Genomic DNA, 20,532 nt, shown 5'->3' with positions numbered 1-20,532 from the left:
AATAACTGAGTTTCCTAACTTTAGGTCAGTAAGTATTAGGTGTCTCTTTGAGCGTTCTTTGTATGGCCTGCCTTTGATCTTTCATGCTTTATTCAGATCCTTTATCAAACATGAGCTCTTTGACCTGAAATCCAGTGATATCCATCATATTAAAGGTTTTTCTTTGTTTATATTGATTGGGAGCACTTTCTATAAACCAGAACAAACAGTATTTGAAGAGGAAAAAAAAAAGGGTGTTACCTTTATCCCTGGAAAGGAGAGAGGAAGAGAAAATTGGCCATGACTCAGGAAATAAACATGCTTATTGTTATGATTCTCTGGGTTGCTATGGGTGAAGCAATACACACAAAACCTGAGCCCATATTTAGAATATTTTCATATAGCTTTCTTATAGCTTCCTGTAGCCAATCATATCATGAAAACAGGTTTACAAGTCATTAGCTTAAAAATGTTGTGAAACTCTTGCTATGGTTAGATAGTAAATGCCTGTGGGTGTGTAATTGTCGTGCTGAGTACTGGACTGACTCACGAGGTGACAGCTGAAACCCGTGGGAGACACACAGGTAACATCCCACAGGACTTTTCCTGGCAGTGAGCTGAGGCAGTTTCATCAAGAAATGGACGACTGAACTCACATCTTTATAGGTGAATTTGAGTCAAGAGCAGAGTTCTGTAGAAAGGATAAATTTGACAAGAGCTCACAAAGAACTCTATTTAGAAAGATGTGCTTAGATTCAAATATACTTAGGTTTCAGGGAATAAAATTCTATTCAGACCAACTAAGTAGGGGTCCAGGTGTCAGTCCCATGAACACATGGGTCAAATCATACCAGACCTCATGAGAACCATCTCTAGGCAGCTGCTCAGGACCAAAGCTGATTTCTTCATCCCTCAGAGGCCTCAGGGTATCCGTCTTATTGCTTCTGCTCATCTGATTCCATTCCATCTTTCTAGCAGTATTCTTTGCTTGTGCATGGCCCAACATCAGGTCAACAGAACCTTATAAGTCCATACCAATGATGATAGGTTTTTTTTTTTTTTTAATGTCTTAGATTCTTGAAGGAGAGAAAGATAGAGAGGGAGATTGTTCTGGTCCAGCCTATCAACTGATTCCCAGCCAGCTCTAAACCAGTTTTGTTTTTTTGGGTGAGGAGACTGCCCTTGTTCCAGTCATGAGGAGCCAGAGGAACAAGATCACGTGCCTTTTTTCTCTCTCAAACATGACTACCTGGATATGTCCCTTCTTCAGAAACAGTTTCTAGAAAAGTGCATGTGGGCAGGAAAGGAAATGAAACCAGCTAAGTACAGATGACAAGGCAGGACATCCAACCACAGCAGAAGTGGTAGGGTTCTGTCCAGGAAGAGAGAGAGGAGCTGAAACACGAGGGGAATATATACATAGATCGTCCATGAGTTGAATCTGATACGAAGGAGTCAGGAGGATCTTCTGGGGCCACAGGGAGCAAGACACACAGTCACATGGAACAAGCTTCTTCAAAGGCCCAGTCAGGCCTTGTTCTCTCATCCCGTCTGGGTCACTGGAGTTTTGCACCTGGTGGACAACCCCACTATTTACTCACTCACCCAAAACACCCAGCAGCTGGCAGTTATGAGTGTGTTTTGGGGTGGACAGGCCCAGCAATTTGGTTTTAAGCCTGTCCTGGAAACTGATAACGGATCATTGTCTGGGAAGTTCATGAACTCTGATCTGAAGTGCAAGAATGAAGATTGTTGGGTCCTTGTGAGAGAGTTGTGTCTACTTTGTCTTCATCAAGTGATGGCAGTGCGAGTCTTAGCACCTTAAATGGTGCTTTGAAGACCAAATGGAGTTTGGTGTATTGACTGGTTGGAGGAATGGGATTAATAGACTGAAGTGAAAAGGGGAAGGCAATCAAAGAGAAAGAGCACAGTCAGGAATGTGAGAGGAAGGGATGGTGGGGAGAGAAAGGAGAGGAAGAAAGCAGAGAAAGAGAAGAGATACAGAGGCTGGAGGAAGGTATAAGCTTTTGTTCTCCCATTCAGCAGCTATCTTTTGAGCACCTACCAGGTGCCAGCCCCAGGGCCAGGAGACAGAGTTCCTCCTTTTACCAAACCTACCTTTTATTGGGAGAGATCGACTTGCAGAGAATAGAAACGAGTCATTCAGAATCACCAATTGTGATCAATACTGTGAAGGAAACGAGTGTGGGGTTGAGCGAGCCACTGTCAGGGCTGGGGAGAAAAGGTTGCTTCTTCAGATCGTGTGATCAAAGGTGACTTCATGGAGGAACGCATTGCCCTTTTCTCGAACAAGGTGCATTTTGGAAGAAGGAAGAAGAGGAGGCTGGGAAAGCTTAGTTTCAGAATAAGACATTGAAAAACAAGACAACAAACAAATTGCTCTGAGGAGTGCAAACAGCCTCCGATCTGTTGACAGAATATAGTAAGTAAGTAGCAAGCTTATTTCACCGGGAAGTTGAAAATGATCAGAAGCTTTTCGATCATCTTAGAGACTCCAAGAGTAGGAAATGATCAGAAATTTAAGGAGCGATCAATTCACATAGTCCTTTACAAATAGTTAGAAGGCTGTGGAAATAAATATAGACTCCTGAAGGGATCACTAAGGGATTTTAATCTCATAAATAATCAATTAATGACCTGCTTTATCTATATAAAATGGAGAGGAAAAATAGCAAAAACCCAGAGAGAGTGGCTGGAATTTTTTTTTTTTTTAATAAATTGCAGGAGTTTAAAGCATTGGGGATTTGGAATTTAAAAACCATTCACTGTATTATTTCCTCAACAGTGGAAAAAAATAACTTGCACATTTCATGGTGCTGTCATTTTTTTAAACATTAGGTTTTGACAGCTGTGATAATCTTGCTTAAACTAGATTCATTTTGGAATAGTTATTGATTATGTGCCAAATTACCATGAGTAATCCATACGACATGCTCATCAGCTGGTCTTAGAAGTTTACCATCTTCAACCCACCCCAGGATGCTGGTCACACATCAACTACTTGGAGGTTTCACAGTGTAACCCACATCAAATGTATCTGTGAATAAAAAAACACATCTGGTTTTTTTAAACTTTTTATTTTATATTGGGATATAGCTGATTATGGGCTTCTCAGGTGACGCTAATGGTAAAGAATCCACCTGCCAATGCAGGAGACGTAAGAAACACTGGTTTGATCCCTGGGTCGGGAACATCCCCTGGAGGAGGTCATGGCAGCCCACTGCAGTACTCTTGCCTGGAGAATCCCACAGACAGAGGACCCCAGTGGTCTACACTCCATAGAGTCACAAAAGAGTCAGACATGACTGAAGTGACTTCGCACGCATAGCTGATTAACAATGTTGTGATTGTTTCAGATGAGCAGCTAAGGGACTCAGCCATACTTACACATGTATCCATTCTCCCCCAAACTCCCCTCCCACCCAGGCTGCACATCTGTTATTTTTGCCTGTGCACTCTTGATTGCCCTTTCTTTTACTAACAGCACCCAGTTTTCTCAGGGGAATTTCTCAGGGAACTCTTCCCCCATCCCATGCAGTCTTAGAACCGTGCCTGCCCCTGGCTTGCAGTAAACCATCAGACCATCTCCTGGGAACCTGAGTCTGGGAATCCAAGAACAGAAAGTAGGCAAGGCTGGTTCATCCTGACAGCAGTGCTGAGAAGCTGACATTCATTAGTCCTGCATCCCGGGAGCTGCCCCACTCACTGCCCTGGTTCAGCTTTCTCTCTGATTTGATGAGCTGTGCTGTGTGAGCTTAGTTGCTCAGTCATGTCTGCCCTTTGCAACCCCATGGTCTGTAGCCCACCAGGCTCCTCTGTCCGTGGTGATTCTCCAGGCAAGAATACTGGAGTGGGTTGCCACGCCCTTCTCCAGGCGATCTTCCCAAGCCAGGAATCAAACCCGGGTCTCCCGCATTGCAAGTGGATTCTTTACCATCTGAGACACCAGGGAAACCCAATTTTTTTTTTTTTTAAATGAGCTATCTCCTCTCTTTCCAAAGGAAAAAAAAAACTATTTTGCCTCACAAGTTAGAATTATAGTTGGTTACTTGCAACCTAATACATAGATTTATATTTCTTGACTATCTTAGGTTAAAGAAGTCTATTTATATGGCAACTTTCCTACCATTACCTTACCCTTTTGCAGAAATCCAGTTGCTCTGAAAAATTAAATGCCTTATCTTTTCTAAAACACACTCTGATTTCCCAACTCTTCACCATCATCAGGCTATTTTCTCCTCCTCCAAAGCTCTTGCAAGCTTCTATTTCTGTCAGAATCCTATCCTTACTATATGTCTGACTTTAAATAAAGCTTTACTGAAATGCCTTCCTTTCTATGAACTCTGATAAAACGTGTTCATTTCTATACTATCTCCCTTACAAGAGAATAGATTCCCCAAGGGCAGAGGCAGCGCCTTATCACCCAGTGACACCAGTGCCTTGCATTGTGGTGAACAAATACTTGTTTCAATTCTATTCTCAATGTGTTTTGCATTTCTTTCCCTGGAACATTCTGAAGGGAAGGTAAACAGGTTAATTGAATTCTGCCTGGGCCAAATTTCACATGTGGCTTTCAATAGCTGGGTTTCTTAGCTGGTCTTTAGAAGATCTACACAACCCTAAACTTGTAAGCAAATATTCTTCGTATATTTTTCCAAAGGCAGAATCTAAAGCCTTCATGAGATTCCCAGAGAGGTCTGTGACTCCTAAAAGGTTAAGAAAGCCTGGCCACCTGCAGGTCTAGAGGCAATTGCTAAAAAACATTTGCCACCCATGTACTATGTGTCAGGAACTATGCTAGGCTCGTTCCATGTAAGTTATCTTGCTTCATCCTTCTAGCAGCCTAATGAGGTAGTACTTGTTATAGCAATAACAGTGTTAATAGTAATGATTGCAGTTTACATGTACGGTGTGCCTCCTATGTGCTGAGCGCTGTTCCAAGTACTTCTGGACATGAACTCATTTAATACGCCCTCAAATCCTACAAGTGATACTTACAATTCTTCCCCCTTTTATGGATAATGAAGCTGAGGCCCAGAAAAAATTGTGTGATTTGCTTGAGTTCATGCAACTCATGGCAGAGTGCGGTATTCAGTCTTAACAGATTGACTCCAGAACTTGCTCTCAGCCTCTCTGCTTTTAGGTTGTGAGTGACAAATGATAAGGGCTTCTCTGGTGGCTCAGAGGCAAAGAATCTGCCTGTCAATGCAGGAGGCGAGGGTTCAGTCCCTGGGTGGGGAAGATCCCCTGCAGAAGGATATGGCAACCTATTCTAGTTTTCTTGTCTGGGAAATCCCACGGACAGAGGAGTTTGGAGGGCTACAGTCCCTGGGGTTGCAAAAGAGTCAGACATGACTTAGCAACTAAACAACAACAAGTGCTCCTAAACTGAAGTCAGGCTTCTCAGCAAATCACCCAAGGTTTTAGAGCTAGAAGATGGTAGAAGTCCATTTTGAACCTACTGAATGTATGGATCTGTCTCACTTCAAATCCTTTTGGAAGTTTCAGAAGGGCAGACGTTAAATTAAATGTATTAGAGTAAATATTTAATATTTAAGTAAATATTAAACTAAATGTTTAATAGAATTCGCCTGTGAAGCCATCTAGTCCTGGACTTTGTTGGAAGATTGTTAATCACAGTTTCCATTTCAGTACTTGCGATTGGTCTGTTCATATTTTCTATTTCCTTCTGGTTCAGTCCTAGAAGGTTGTACCTTTCTGAGAATTTCTCCATTTCTTCTAGGTTGTCCATTTTATTGACATATAGCTGCTCATAGTAGTTGCTTATGATCCTTTGTATTTCTGTGGTGTTCATTGCAACATCTCCTTTTTCATTTCCCATTTTATTGATTTGAATCCTCTCCCTTTTTTTCTTGATGAATCTGGCTTAGGGTTTATCAGTTTTGTTTTTATCTTCTCGGAGAACCAACTTTTAGTCTTGGTTTTTGCTATTGTTTTCTTCATCTCTGCTTCCATTTATGTCTGCTCTGATCTTTATGATTCCTTTCCTTCAACTAAGTTTGGGCTTTGTTTGTTCTTTCTCTAGTTGCTTTAGGTGTAAGAGTAGGTCATTTATTTGAGACTTTTATTGTTTGTTGAGGTAAGATTGTATTACTATAAACTTCCCTCTTAGAACTGCTTTTGCTGTGTCCCATAGGTTTTGGATTGTGTTTTCGTTGTCGTTTGTCTCTTGGTATTTTTTAAATTTCCTCCTTAATTTCTTCAGTGATTCATTGGTTACTTAGTAACATATTGTTTAGCCTCCGTGTGTTTGTTTTTCACCTTTGAACAATGCTTCGTCTTCTAAGGCTGCAAAGAAAGGAAAAATTGGGGGATTTTTGTTTGTTTGTTTGGGGGGGTTGTGTGTGTGTGTGTGTGTGTGTGTGTAGTAGTAGTAGTAGTAGTAGTAGTAGCAGTAGTAGTAGTAGAGTCCTTTCACTACTTAGGAGGAGGCAAAAGCATTCATCACCAACCTTAAACTCCATGAAGGCAGGACCTGTACATATAGCAAGCATTCAATAAATATGTGTTGATTCCATCAATCCATGTGTTTACCAAATCAGAGATAGGGTCTAGGGAAGTTTATGCAGCAGAGATTATTGGCAGGTGCTTAAGCAGGAGCTGCAAATCCAAAAGACCAGGGAGGTACCAGAAAGGAGTCAAGTGACTCTTTGGGTTAAAAGGGGCAGCTATTGTGCTGGCATCAGGCTGCAGTGCAGAAGCACAAAAGTACATTTAGATATTTTCACTCCCACCATCCTCACATCCAGTCTCTGCACTGAAGTACAGGGAAGTCACACAGCTAATAAAGGAATTGGGATTCACATCCTGATAGTATGATTTCAGGATAAGCACCACTCTCCCCCAGGTGTGGCTTACGTATGTGCAAGCATGGAGGTGAATGCAAGTAAGAGGAGCATCGTGGTGGAATGGAGTTCTCCCAAGAAAAGGAAAATCTCACAGTGTTTTGTGAACAATTAGGGATTAGAAGGTGCTTCGGTGTCACAGTGGTCTGTAACTTTTTCATTCTGTTTTGTTTTTTTGGCTGCCCCATGCAGCTTGCAGGATCTTAGTTCCCTGACCAGGGATTAAACCTGCACCCTTGGCAGTGCAAGTTCCAAGTCCTAAACACTGGACTGCCAGGGAATTCCACAGTGGCCTGTAAATTTTGAGAGGTAGAAATACTACACACCGTCTGCCAGAGGGGATGTATAGTGATGGTTTCATTCTTTGCTTTCCATGTTGAAGCTTTCTGTAAATAACCTCTAAGCAGCAGTCCTTTCCGTAAGAAGGAAATACCAGCAACCTAACCAAGAACACATCTTTATAATGCTTTTCTGACGTGGGTAATTGATTTGCTCCAGGCCTCCTGTGTTCTCACAAAGGTCTTTCTCATGATGAGTGACGCATGTTTGCAGAGAACTTTCATTCATCCTCCTCTAGGCCCAGCCCTTAAAGGCACAGGAAGGAGGAGCCAGGAAGCTTGAGGGTTATGAACTTTTTGCTAATTTTGTAATCCTAGTCACCAAGAGGAAATTTACTGAATCCAACAGGATTAGAGCTGAGTTTCTTGACCTTGGCACTGCTGCTGTGGTGGGGGCTGTGTTGTTCATTGAGGATGTTTACAGCATCCCTAGTCTCAACACACTAGACACCAATAGCAGCCTCACCTGTGATGACCAGTGTCTCCCTCCAGACACTGCCAGATGGAATAGCATCACCCCTGGCTAAGAACCTGTGACTTAGAGATGCAGACACACAAGTACACAATGGACATGCTCACCCTCAGTGTACATAGTCACCGGGACATGGGGACTTCTTTTTGGGGGGTTGGGGAACTCTTTTTGGCTTGCTTTTTTGTTGGATGGGTTGTTTTTTGTTTTGCTATTGTAGTCTTTTGTTTGTTTTCCTTCATTTTGTTTCTATCGGTTGCTTGCTTTTTAATCTGAAGAGGAACCTTTGCCTCACTCTTGACTCTAATTTTTCAGGTTGGTCTATTTCACAAAACCTTTCCAAAGAGTTGATTGTAACTGCTAACGCTATAGGCCACAGCTGAGTGCTTGGCATGTTACACATGCTTTAAAAAAACTGAATCATCAATAACGGGGCAATCCTATTACATCCATCTTGTGGATGAGGAAACTGAAACACAGGGTGATTAAGTCACTGGACCTAGGTTGCACTGTTTCTGATCCGCAGAGTTGGGTTTCTGTCCCAGGCTGTCTGCTGCCGTTGTTTGCCTTCTTGTCCAAGCTGCTGTATTACCCTCCTCTTCGGGGTAAGGCCTCCAACATCACTAATGCGTGATCCTTCATTTCCTGAACTCAGACTGTTAACAAACATGGCAAAACCTGGGCTACGGGTCACCAATCACTCACGTGCCTTGAGATCCTGTGTGGTGTGCAGTTTATGGAAATGTGGGTTTCATCACTGGCACTGATCGTGTCTTTCTCTTGGCACCTCCAGAGTGTCTCTACGTGTTCCCCTGCCAGTGGAACTACCGTCCTGATCACTGCATGTATGGAAGCAATTGCAGAGAGGCAGAGCGGGAAGGTGTGTCTGTCCTGCATGGGAATCGAGGTGTCTACCATGACGAGAAGCAGCCAACTTTCAAAGCACTCTATGAGGCGATCCGAGATGTAAGTGTGTTCTCGTCCCCATTCAGCAGGCTTATCAGTGTGATGCAGAGCACGCACTTTGGTCACCCATCCCTTTGAGGGTCAAATAATTCCTCAGAAGCATTGAATTACACCAGTTTTCCCCAATGTCAGTCACATTACGCCTCTTGCTACCTGATCCTATACCTTATTCACTCTTGACTTATTATTTCCAAATAAGTCACTCATTTTTTCCCCTGAAATAAGTTCACTGAAGGTGGAAATGTCCTATCAGAAAGAGAAACCCTGTGCCATTTGCCATAATAAAGGATCATAGGTTAGGGTAAACATAATACAATAAAAATAAAATTATATTATTCAACTCAAGCTAAGCATGTTGCCTGGTCGCCAGCTCCAGCCTGTTGAACGAACAAAGTGTCTAGGTGGTCAGTTAGGCAAGGAGCCAAACTGAAGTAACCAGTCAAGTCCTGCCTGCTATAACTCACATACTTTGGAAATGTAGCCTTCCACATTGCCTTTCACCTTGAAGTTCCTGGGGGAAAACCAGCAACAGCTACTTTCAGAGATTTCTCTTTTGAAGCTTTCATTCCCAAAAACAGGACTATAGGGGTCATCCAACTTGGGCCAATTATTGGGCCAAATCTGGTCTGTTTTTGCAAGACATGTGGGGTAAGAATGGTTTCTTAAAGAGTTGGGGAAAAATGGACAGAAGAATAGTTTGTGACATAAGAAAGTTTTATGAAATTCGCATTTCTTGATTCATAAATAGAGTTGTGTGGGGGCATAGTGACAGCCATTCACGTATGTGTTGTCTGTGGCCACTTTTATGCTGCAGAAGCAGAGATGAGTCACTGTGATAGACTGTATGACCCACAGAATCTGAAATATTTACTGTCTAGCCCTTTACAGCAAAAAATTGCCAACCCCTGACATACAGCCTATAGATTTTATTAGAGGGTTTTTTCTTGAGTATCCAAGAACCCTTATGATTCGTGAACGGGCTTTGGTAGGGGTGAAGTGGGAGTGAACCCTGCAATATAGTAATATTTCATACATTTTTGCATGTATGAAAATATGCATTTTGCAAAGCTGCCAATAAGCAAGAGATAAGAGAACACTGATTCAATCCCTGGGTCAGGGAGATCCCCCGGAGGAGGGCATGGCAACCCACTCCAGTATTTTTGTCTGGAGAATCCCATGGACAGAGGAGCCTGGTGGGCTACAGTCCATAGGGTCACAAAGAGTCGGACGCAACTGAAGCCACTTAACATGCATGCACGCAGAGAGAATCCCAGAGAACTCCAATTCTAGAATCTCCAGAATTGTCTTCTGTGGAGGGAAAATATTTCATGTACCTATAAGCTAATACTTCTTTCTTCCCCAGGTTCCTGCTGATTTAATTACATAGAAAATGTGTTCTGTACTTAGTGATATCACGTTTAGGTATTCAGACACTGACTCCAGGTGCAGACCCATTCAGGAGTGCACATGGAAGTTAAAGAAAACTGCCGCAGACGTGGACATCAGAACCACGCCTTCAGTTGTTCTGTGGTCTGTCAGCCCTGGTCTGGGATTGATCAACTGTGCTTCTAGAATTACAGTCTGTCTTGTTTGTTTTCTGGGTGGATCAGAAAATAGGCCAAATAAATGTTTCATAAAGGATCCTGGCTAATACACTAACTGATTTTCCTCAGTTGGACCTAAAAAGACAATTCTCCTTCAATTCTCATTCATTTCAATCAGGACTGTCACTAACCCCATCCTGAAACTTCGGTAAATATGGACAGACTTCATCATAAAAAGACATATTTCTTCACTCAACCACTGTGCCCTACAGTGCAACCTGGTCAGGGCTTGGCTTTGGGCATCACTAGACCTGGGTTCAGATCCCAATATTATCACTTTCTGGTGATTAGTTACTAGCTCTCTGTTCTTGCCTTTTGTTTTTATTGTTCAGTCTTTAAGTCATGTCCAACTTGTTCCGACCCCATGGACTATAGTACTCTAGACTCTATGGGATTCTCCAGGCAAGAGTACTTGAGTGGGTTGCCATTTCCTTCTTCAGGGGAGTTTTCCTGGATCAAGGATCAAACCCACATCTCCTATATTGGCAGGCAGATTCTTTACCACTCAGCCACCAGGGAAGCCTCTTCTTGCCTTACCGGGCCTCAGTTTCCTCATCTGTGAAATGGGGATAATATTTTCTAAAAGGTGTTGTTGGAATTCAACATAATGATGGTGTTTACACTTTTTAGTACAGTGCCTGATGTAGAGTTGTGCTCAACAGTAGAAGTTGTTTGCATGATAACAGGTTCACACTTTTTTTTTCCTTACCTCTCAGTTTTTTCCTTGCTTTCTTCTTCTCTGAAAATATTCCCCTCTCCTCCCTCTTCCTTCTTTCCTTCCCTTCTCTTTCTTTCCCTCCTCCTCTCCCATCCCATCCCCTCTCCTTTTCTCCCCCCAACTCATATTCACACACCCTAACCCTGCGTGTATGTTTCTGTGAAGCGGAAGTATGATCTGCTCGCACTATGACCCAAGGAAAGTTAGGTACCAAGCAGACATCCTGCCATGATTTTTTCAACAATCATCTGTGAAGAGCCTGTTTAACATAGGAACAGTCTAGGTTCTAGGAAACTCAGAAATCAACAAGACCAAGACTGATAAAACCTGCTTCTCATGAAGCATATATTCTGGGTGGATAAAGCCAGACAATATTCGTATAAACCAAGAAATAATAAAAGTCCTTTCAGACAGTGAGAGATTAAAAGGTGACCAGAGCAGAGTAATGGCCATCCTGGATGGAGAGGAGGATTCACAAGCTCAGGTCCTCAGGGATGCCTCTGCCCAGCCTGAGCCTTGATCCCTGGAGGCAGCCTTGGGGAAATCTAGGGGGAGATCCTGCCAAGTAGAAGAAATAATGTGGAAAAGTCCCTGGGGCAGGAATAAGTTTGTGGGAAGAGGCTGCAGTAACCAGGATGACTAGAAAAGGGGAAAGAGCAGGAGATGAGCATAGAGAGTTCCAGATCTCATTGAACCTTTGGGGAAAGAGAGGAGTTTGAACCTTATTCTAATTGCAGTGGGAAGCCCCTGCAAGAAAATGATGTGCTCTGATTTATGCTTTAAAAATACCTGCTTGGTAACTGGTGGAAGGGCTGCAACAGTGAAGACTCAAAGGCTACTTATGAGGCTGATTACCACCATCCAGGTGAGAGATGGGGCCGGCAGGTACTTGTGCGGTATTAGGAGGATGGGAGGAAGGGGCTGGATTCCAGATACGTTGTGGAGACAGAGTTGACGGCGCTTGCTGATGGACTAGATGAAGGATATGGGGAAAGAGAGGAATCAGAGATGAATCCATTGTTTGGACCTATTCTTTTCCTGTCACTGGGGGAGACAGTAGTGGAAAGTTTTCGTTCATGCTCAATGTGTCTGACTCTTTGTGATGCCATGGACTGTAGCCCGACAGGCTCCTCTGTCCGTGGGATTGTCCAGCAAGAGTACTGGAGTGGGATGCCATTTCCTACTCCAGGGGATTCCCGACCCAGAGATCGAACCAGCTTCTGCGTCTCCTGCATTGCCTGCATCTGCAGGTGGAGTCTTTACCACTGAGCCGTCTGGAAAACCCCAGAAGTCTATCAGTGGTCTAAATTGCGCTGTGAAAGAAAAAGTGTTCCAAACATAGTCTCGGACAGAACCTTAACCTCCTTTTGGGAAGAAAATCACGTTTCTGATAAACTTGCTTAAGCAATATTTCTGATGAACTTTAATGGATTAAAACTTGTTTTGGGAAACTACACACCCACCCACTCTGCTGTCAGGCAACAGTATTCTGACTTTTCATCATTCTTGTTTTCCTTTTTTTTTTTTTTTTTTCCCCTTTCTCTAGTCTTTTTGTTTAAAATGTCCTTGCCAACAGTGAATCTTTGACTTGACCTAACGGGAGGCCTTTTCCCTTTTGCTGAGATTGTAATAAAACTTGACTCATGCTCATAATTAGGTAGTCTGAAAGATTTGTTTGGGAGAATACAGACATATTCCATAGGAAAGCAGGATAATCTTTTTAAAGTATGAAGTGAGATAAAACCAACAACAAATATTCAGTACCTAAATTACTAAAATAAAATTCACTGATGATACATTTCACTAGTAGTTGTTAAACTCTGGACTTGATAAGATCACTGTAGTTCCTTTATTAAGATTGCTATAAAGGCAAAGAAATACGAAGAATTCAGTGTTTTATTGTAGTAGATTTCAAGTATCTACTTGAATTTTTTCGATTTTATTGAAATGTAGTTGATTACAATGTTGTGTTCTTTTGTACAGCAAAGTAATTCAGTTATACATATGTGGGGGTTTTTTCTTATTCTTTTCCATTATATTTGTCACAGAATATTGGATATAGTTCCCTGTGCTGTATAGTTAAGATCTTGTTGTTTATACTCAAATCTTGATCTACTCAGCAAGAGCATGGTATATAGAATACCCTGTTCTGGGAAATACATTGGGATGGTCAGAGGTTCCTTTGGGCTTTTCCATAAGATGGTACGGAAAAAGCCCAAACGAACTTTTTGTCCAACCCAATACTTAACTCTTAAATTTTAAAAGCTTTTAGAACACAAATAAGTCATCTTTTTTTTTTTGTTTTTAAAGTAAAGACACTGAGCCCCCAAAAGGGTAAATGATGGCCTGGGGTTGTACAGGATTGAATCAGGGTTTGGACTTTGGTCCTTAGAGGTCCTTTCCACTGTATCTAAAAACATACCAACTGTGACTGCATGTTTCCAGTAATTCCCTGTGTCATTTCCCAGTAAGTTATTTCCTTTTTAAATGGCATTTGAATAACTAAAATAAACTTTTCCTTTTTTTTTCCCCCACTCATCTTTCAGTTTCCCTTTCAAGACAATCTCTTTCAATCCATGTATTACCCTCTTCAGCTGAAGTTTTTGGAGACTGTGCACACTTTATGTGGACGAATTCCACAAGTTTTTCTGAAGCAAATTGAGAAAACAATGAAAAGGGCCTATGAGAAACACGTCATCATCCATGTTGGCCCCAACCAGATGCACTGAGTACTTCATGTTGTCACAAGTCAATTAGGCATCTCATGAACGAGGAAATATTCATCCTCAAGCTGCCTGGGTCTCTTTTATGTGAATATTTCATGGTGCTCTATGACAGTTGAGTTTTAAAAGCCTTGTTAAGTGTTGCTAAATTAGTTGCCCCTAAAAGGAAATGTGCTTTAGGTTTCTCCTAAAATGCTATTTATCTCTCTGTTGTTTTTTTTTTGATGGTATTACTGCTCACTTAACGTTGTTGAAGCATGTTGAGCTAGCTGTGAAAAGGAACTCTCACGGGCCTTCCAGTTCCCAAGTGTTGGAGACAATGGCAGTGACATCTGTTGTGGCGTTTTATCCAATTTTCTTGAGACTCTTTCTATGCAACTGGTTCCCCCCACCCCTTGCTATAAAAGTGATACATGCTTATTATAAAGCAAACAAACTTTTAAAAATTTTAGAGGAATCTATAGATCAGTGGACCAAAATCAAGATGAGATCAGCCATAATCCTATCAACTAGGGAAAAGATTTTTTAGTGTAGCCTTTTTCCCCCTACTTCTGTATTTATTTGCCGCTTGTCTTTTTCCATCATAAAACGTATCTAAAACAGGTAGTCTAAGTAAAGCTTGAACCCTATGCTGAGATTTTTATGTAGGAGGCTAAAAATTTAGACAAAATGATTATGTTTACAGTGCTTTATTTAAAATGTGTCTGGGACAAAGAAGCCCTTCAAGATTAGGAGACCGCTTGAGATGAGATTAAGGGTTTGCAAGCTGTGCACACACCCTAGTCTTGTCAGAGCTCCCACCCTTGAACCATTGTTATAAAGACAGTGAAAGTGAAGTCGCTCAGTCGTGTCTGACTCTTTTCGACCCCATGGGCTGTAGCCACTAATCAGTTCTTTAAGGCTGAGGCACTTAGCTTTTCAGGCAGGAGCCAGCTATGTCCTGCTTTGCCTGGCAAAGCAATAAAGCTATCCTTTTCTACTTAAAAAATAATATGGCAGGAGCATTCAAATTTTAGCTAATTGGGCAGTGATAAAGGGTGAAGCATATCTGGGTTTTTTGTTTTTTAAGAAAAATTGTTTGTTGTTGTTCAGTCTCCAAGTCGTGTCCAACTCTTTGCGACCCCAAGGGCTGCAGCATGCCAGGCTTCCCTGCCCTTCACTATCTCCCGGAGTTTGCTCAAACTCCTGTCCATTGAGTCAGTGATCCTATCCAGGCATCTTTTTCCCAGTCATAAGACATGTCTATTCAGCTTCTGAAAGGAGAAATTCAGTACTGCTGTTAAACCTAAGGAGTCTATTTAGCAGAGATGTGATTTTGTGTTTACCCAGAAACAAAAGCATTTCATCTCTTTGGTAGGTGTGGCCATGTCTTTTTAAACTCTTGGGCAATAGTTGGAAATTAAAGGCCAAGTTGGAATATAATATGTACGAATAAACAGTTCAGTGGATTCCATTGGCAAGAAAATTCATCTTCCTACCAGCCTTAGAAAGATCTCAGTTGGTTTTTTTTGTTTCCTTCTCTAGGGTTATCTAGCTGTGAGCCAAGGAACCAGGCAGGTCTTATCACCTAGCTACAGTACAGGAAGTTCTATATTCTTTGCCCAAAGGGATCTAACTTAATCCCTAGTAGCTGCTATTAGCATAAGGGCATTTTGCATAATGCTTTATTTATCTCTACCAACATGTGTATAATTGACCTCCTTGATGTTTGCAACAGCCTAATGAACTTGGTAGGGACCTGCATCATCTGCACTGGGCAAATAAGGAAATTGTAATACAAGGAACATATCCGGTATCATTACTGTTCTATAAGACGCATAGATATGTATAAGATACATCCTGTTTTACAGAGAAATTTTGAGGAACAAAATTTTTATTTTTCATCACAGACAGACAGCTATCTGAAGGTTTAAAAGGAAAATGTTTTGTTTTGGTAATGCAAATATAATAGATATCCTATATATTGAAAGGCAATAGGATATCATAGGGCTGGCTTCCTTGGCAGCTCAGATGGTAAAGCGTCTGCCTGCAATGTGGGAGACCCGGGTTTGATGCCTGGATTGGGAAGATCGCCTGGGGAAGGAAATGGCAGCCCACTCCAGTACACTTGCCTGGAAAATCTCATGGACGGAGGAGCCTGGTAGGCTACATTCCATGGGGTCACAAAGAGTCGGACATGACTGAGTGATGGGTTCTATAACAGCAGGAAAAGTCTTACCATGAAAAAAAAAAAAATACAAAAACCTCAGCACTACCAAAGAATGTATCAGGATCAATCAACATTAGTGTGCAGCAGTGTACAGTAGTAACAAATTTAAATCTAAAATGGTTGAGTAATAACCCATACTTTCCTTTTGACAAGCTGGATGGCCTGTGGTTTGTTATTTATGTTACGGGAAATTACCATTATGATGTGAAACTCTATCTTTGCTGTTGTATTTTGCTGTTTCCTCATTTTACCACTAAAGGTGACACCATTCATTATTTGATTTCTAAAGCCTGTGGGAGAATTTCTGGATTGTCTTTTGGATGGAGAAAGTGTATCCTGTATACCCACAAATGGAGTTTTGGTGAAAGAGCCAGGATGTGAGATGATTCCCTGACTTCCATTCAAATTTTCTTCCTGCTTGTTCAATGTGGCCCATAACGCCCACCAATGCCATTCAGATTTGTTGGTGGCTCATAGACCTGAAGTAGTTTCTTTCCTCTCTTGGCAAGTCCCACAAAAACATCTGCTTGTAAATACCTGAAATACAGCAATGCATTTTCCTGTATGAGCCAGGTTTACCGACAACTTTCAATTATTGGTTCTATTGAAGATACACAATAGGATTTCAAGCAAAGATCAGTGATAAGACTCTAGAACATTCTGCTACTGCTACTGCTAAGTCGCTTCAGTCATGTCTGACTCTGTGCCACCCCATAGACGGCAGCCCACCAGGCTCCCCCATCCCTGGGATTCTCCAGGCAAGAACACTGGAGTGGGTTGCCATTTCCTTCTCCAATGTGTGAAAGTGAAAAGTGAAAGTGAAGTCGCTCAGTCGTGTCCAACTCTGTGCTACCCCATGGACTGTAGCCCACCAGGCTCCTCCATTCATGGGATTTTCCAGGCAAGAGTACTGGAGTGGGGTGCCATTGCCTTCTGCAAGAACATTCTAGAATGATGCATTATGAGACCATGAATTCTTAGAATTTGGTGTGGTTTTCTGCTTTGAAATTCCTTTGCTGTATTCTGAAAAATGTTAGATGAGTTTGGTGGAGAATTTAGAAAAACTGATCTTCCAATCCCCACTGCCTAAAAGTGCTAATTATTTTCTATAGTTAGCATGTTACCCATGTGGCAGTATTTTCTCTACTTTTGATAATTTCCATAAAACTACTACATTAACACCTTTGAAATATGATAACCACAGATTTTAATACAGCGGTCTCCTGAAACTTGTGGTCTGAAGTCTGCCATAAGGGAACACTGCCCCATCTGGCACATTGCTCATCTGTGGGATGAGCTTGAAACTGGGTTTTTTCTACCCTCCTATCTTGTCCTGTCCTTTTCTGGTTTCCTTTAAAATTCTGCTTAACACATGACTACAGAGTACCATTGGAGAATGCAAGAACACTTTCTAATAGCAAAATGTAATATTTTTGTGTGCATGGATATTGAGACTTTCAATAGCAAATCACTAGAAATTCCGACCATATTTTTCTTGCTGAATTTTTCTTTTCCCAATATAAATCTCAGAAATTATGACATACATTAGAAATTCCAATATTTGAAAAATTGGCTAGAAAATCTAAGTTTCCTTTCAACTTTCAAAACGACAATTTAGCATTTAGGATATATTGCTCCAGGCTTAACTATTTATTTGAAATGCCTATTCCATATTCAGTGCTTCCACTTCAAATGGTTGTGACTTTTCCTGAATTTGTTGTCGACATGGATATTTATATGGACTTGTAGAGGTTTGTACTGTTTTCATTGCAGTTATGATGTTTATATAACAAGCAAACCATACAAAACCTTATTCACAGTCACAGAATAATGATCTAATAATGGAGTAATCATTCCAACCCACCCTGAAGATGGCACTACATACAAACTTAGGATTAGATATAATACTGCTTAATATTTATACAGAAAAGATAAATCTCATGTGTTGGATAAACCAACATGAACATGATTTCATTATTGAATTCAGAATTATGTTTAATGTCGTAAGAGTGCAAATCATGATGTCCTCGTTTATTAGTATGGGAAGCAATCATTTTTATGTCTTTCGTTTCTCTCCTTCTTTTTCATCTTCCTCTTTTTCATTTTTGCATTTCCCTTCCTGCCTTTGTTGTTAGCTTCTCAGTGGGACCAAGATGCTTGGCATCAGTGGCAGAGCCACGGCACTTGGGGATCCCTGTGCGGACAGAACTAAGTTCTAATCCTAAAATCAAATCTTTATGGTGACAGTTTTCCAAAAACTTAAAAAAAAAAAAATCACACAATATATGTACACACACACACCTCACATGTTTTTTAAAGAAAGACCCAGCATTTGTTGTGCTCTACGAATTGAAGAATCATTGATAGTGACACCTGAGGTGAAATCATTTCACAGTTGCTGCGCTGGCATTTATTGGGTTACTACCCCCCCAAAAGACAACACCACCTGAATGAACTTTTTGGCCAACCCAATAAAGCTAATGAGATTTCTCTGGCAACTGCAGAAAATTTCACAAGTCAAAACTGGAAATATTCTCTTGAGTCTTCAAGATAAAAGCACTTGTGTTTGTATCATCATATGCACGAACATGTAAGAATCCAGTGCAATTTCTGCTTCATCAGTTTTATGTGTTTGTGTTGTCACTGAAAAGTGCCCCCATTGTTTATTGCTCCCAAGGAGAACCTGAATGCATTTTTTATGTTGGAAAACTTATTTTTAGTGACTTTTCCTTGGGACAAAATGAGCATGATAAAGAACACTCCAAATAAAAAAGGAATTATTACAGCAAATTAAAAGGACTGATACAATTTACTTACTATCTTGTCATTTTTAAATGCCATTTCCTGTTTTACTTTTTTTAATTAAAACTTTTTTAAAAAGTGTTGTCTTTTGGTGTTATTTTGGAAGTGTGTTTCTTTTCTTTTGTAAGATAATATTAAATAGTAATACTTAAGTCCTTTCAGCCAGTAAAGAAATTTGGTTTAGCATGTAGTTTGCCTTTTTTTAAAAAAAAAATCATTAAAAATCTTCTTTGTTTATAAAATACCACACTGGAAGTTATGTTATTTGCATTTTAAAGGTGCTTGGTGTTTGATATACAATGAAGAAAAATCAGAAAATGTGAAAATAGTTCTCATGTTCTTAAATTTTATTTTGCAAAAACTGAATCTGACTTACTAGTGAAGTGAAGTCGCTCAGTCGTGTCCAACTCTTTGCGACCATGGACTGTAGCCCACCAAGCTCCTCCGTGGGAGGATTCAGGGAGGCAAGATTCTCCAGGCAAGAATACTGGAGTGGGTTGCCATTTCCTTCTCCAGGGGATCTTCCCGACCCAGGGATCAAACCCAGGTTCTCCCACATTGCAGGCAGACGCTTTAACCACTAGCTAGTAACATAATGAAAAAATAACGTACCAAGAGTTTCGAGTCTGTATAAAGGTTTTTTTTTTCCCCTAATCCTTCAGTTCAGTTCAGTTCAGTCACTCGGTCATGTCCGACTCTTTGCGACCCCGCGAATTGCAGCACGCCAGGCCTCCCTGTCCATCACCATCTCCCGGAGTTCACTCAGACTCACATCCATTGAGTCCGTGATGCCATCCAACCATCTCATCCTCGGTCGTCCCCTTCTCCTCCTGCCCCCGATCCCTCCCAGCATCAGAGTCTTTTCCAATGAGTCAACTCTTCGCATGAGGTGGCCAAAGTACTGGAGTTTCAGCTTTAGCATTATTCCTTCCAAAGAAATCCCAAGGTTGATCTCCTTCAGAATGGACTGGTTGAATCTCCTTGTAGTCCAAGGGCCTCTCAAGAGTCTTCTCCAACACCACAGTTCAAAAGCATCAATTCTTCGGCTCTCAGCCTTCTTCACAGTCCAACTCTCACATCCATACTGGAAAAACCATAGCCTTGACTAGGTGGACCTTAGTCGGCAAAGTAATGTCTCTGCTTTTGAATATACTATCTAGGTTGGTCATAACTTTTCTTCCAAGGAGTAAGCGTCTTTTAATTTCATGGCTGCAGTCACCATCTGCAGTGATTTTGGAGCCCCAAAAAATAAAGTCTGACACTGTTTCTACTGTTTCCCCATCTATTTCCCATGAAGTGATGGGACTGGATGCCATGATCTTCGTTTTCTGAATGTTGAATCCCTAATCCTTAGACTCTTAAAAGTCAGAAGGTATTTTGTTCATTTACTGAATTTCCTCCTTATATTTTAACACATTTAAAAATGCTAAGGTATCTGGATATGATAAGGTTTTCTGGAATAACTAGGACCTCACATCAAATAATTATGTGAGATATGAGAGTCAGGCTCTATATTTAGACAGCATTGAGTTTAAATCCTAGTTCAGTCATTTTCTGATTGTGACTTAGACAGCTTTGTTTTGTCCAAGTCACCCGGCATCCGGGATCCCAGTCCCTCAACCAGGGATTGAACCCGCATCTGCTGCATTTAAAGCACAGAGTCCTAACCACAGGGTAGCCAGGGAGGTTCCCAGGCAAACTTTTTGACTGTTTTAGTGCTTCAGACTTCTCACACACTGGAACAGGGCCAGTGGTTCCTCACAGATTGTTGTGAGGAACAAACACAAAAGCACGAAATTTCAAAATTCCAAAAATTCTTTGTTTGTGGCTCCCTTGC

General features: G+C 41.2%; 1 protein-coding gene across 3 annotated transcripts in view; it reads left to right on the top strand.

Annotated features, from left to right (window-relative positions):
- GXYLT2 (glucoside xylosyltransferase 2) overlaps positions 1-15,919 on the top strand; it is an 81,613-nt gene extending 65,694 nt beyond the window's left edge. For all 3 annotated transcript variants that reach the window (XM_018038393.1, XM_005695724.3, XM_018038394.1), the window contains exons 6-7: positions 8,467-8,639; positions 13,508-15,919. In XM_018038393.1, the coding sequence (XP_017893882.1) occupies positions 8,467-8,639; positions 13,508-13,690 (356 nt within the window). In that variant the 3' untranslated portion in view covers positions 13,691-15,919. The remainder of the gene's footprint in view (positions 1-8,466; positions 8,640-13,507) is intronic.

This window comes from Capra hircus, chromosome 22 (assembly GCF_001704415.2).
Source record: "Capra hircus breed San Clemente chromosome 22, ASM170441v1, whole genome shotgun sequence".
Lineage (NCBI taxonomy): Eukaryota > Metazoa > Chordata > Mammalia > Artiodactyla > Bovidae > Capra > Capra hircus.
Note: the sequence above shows the minus strand (reverse complement) of the source record. Positions and strands in the feature narration are given on the sequence as shown.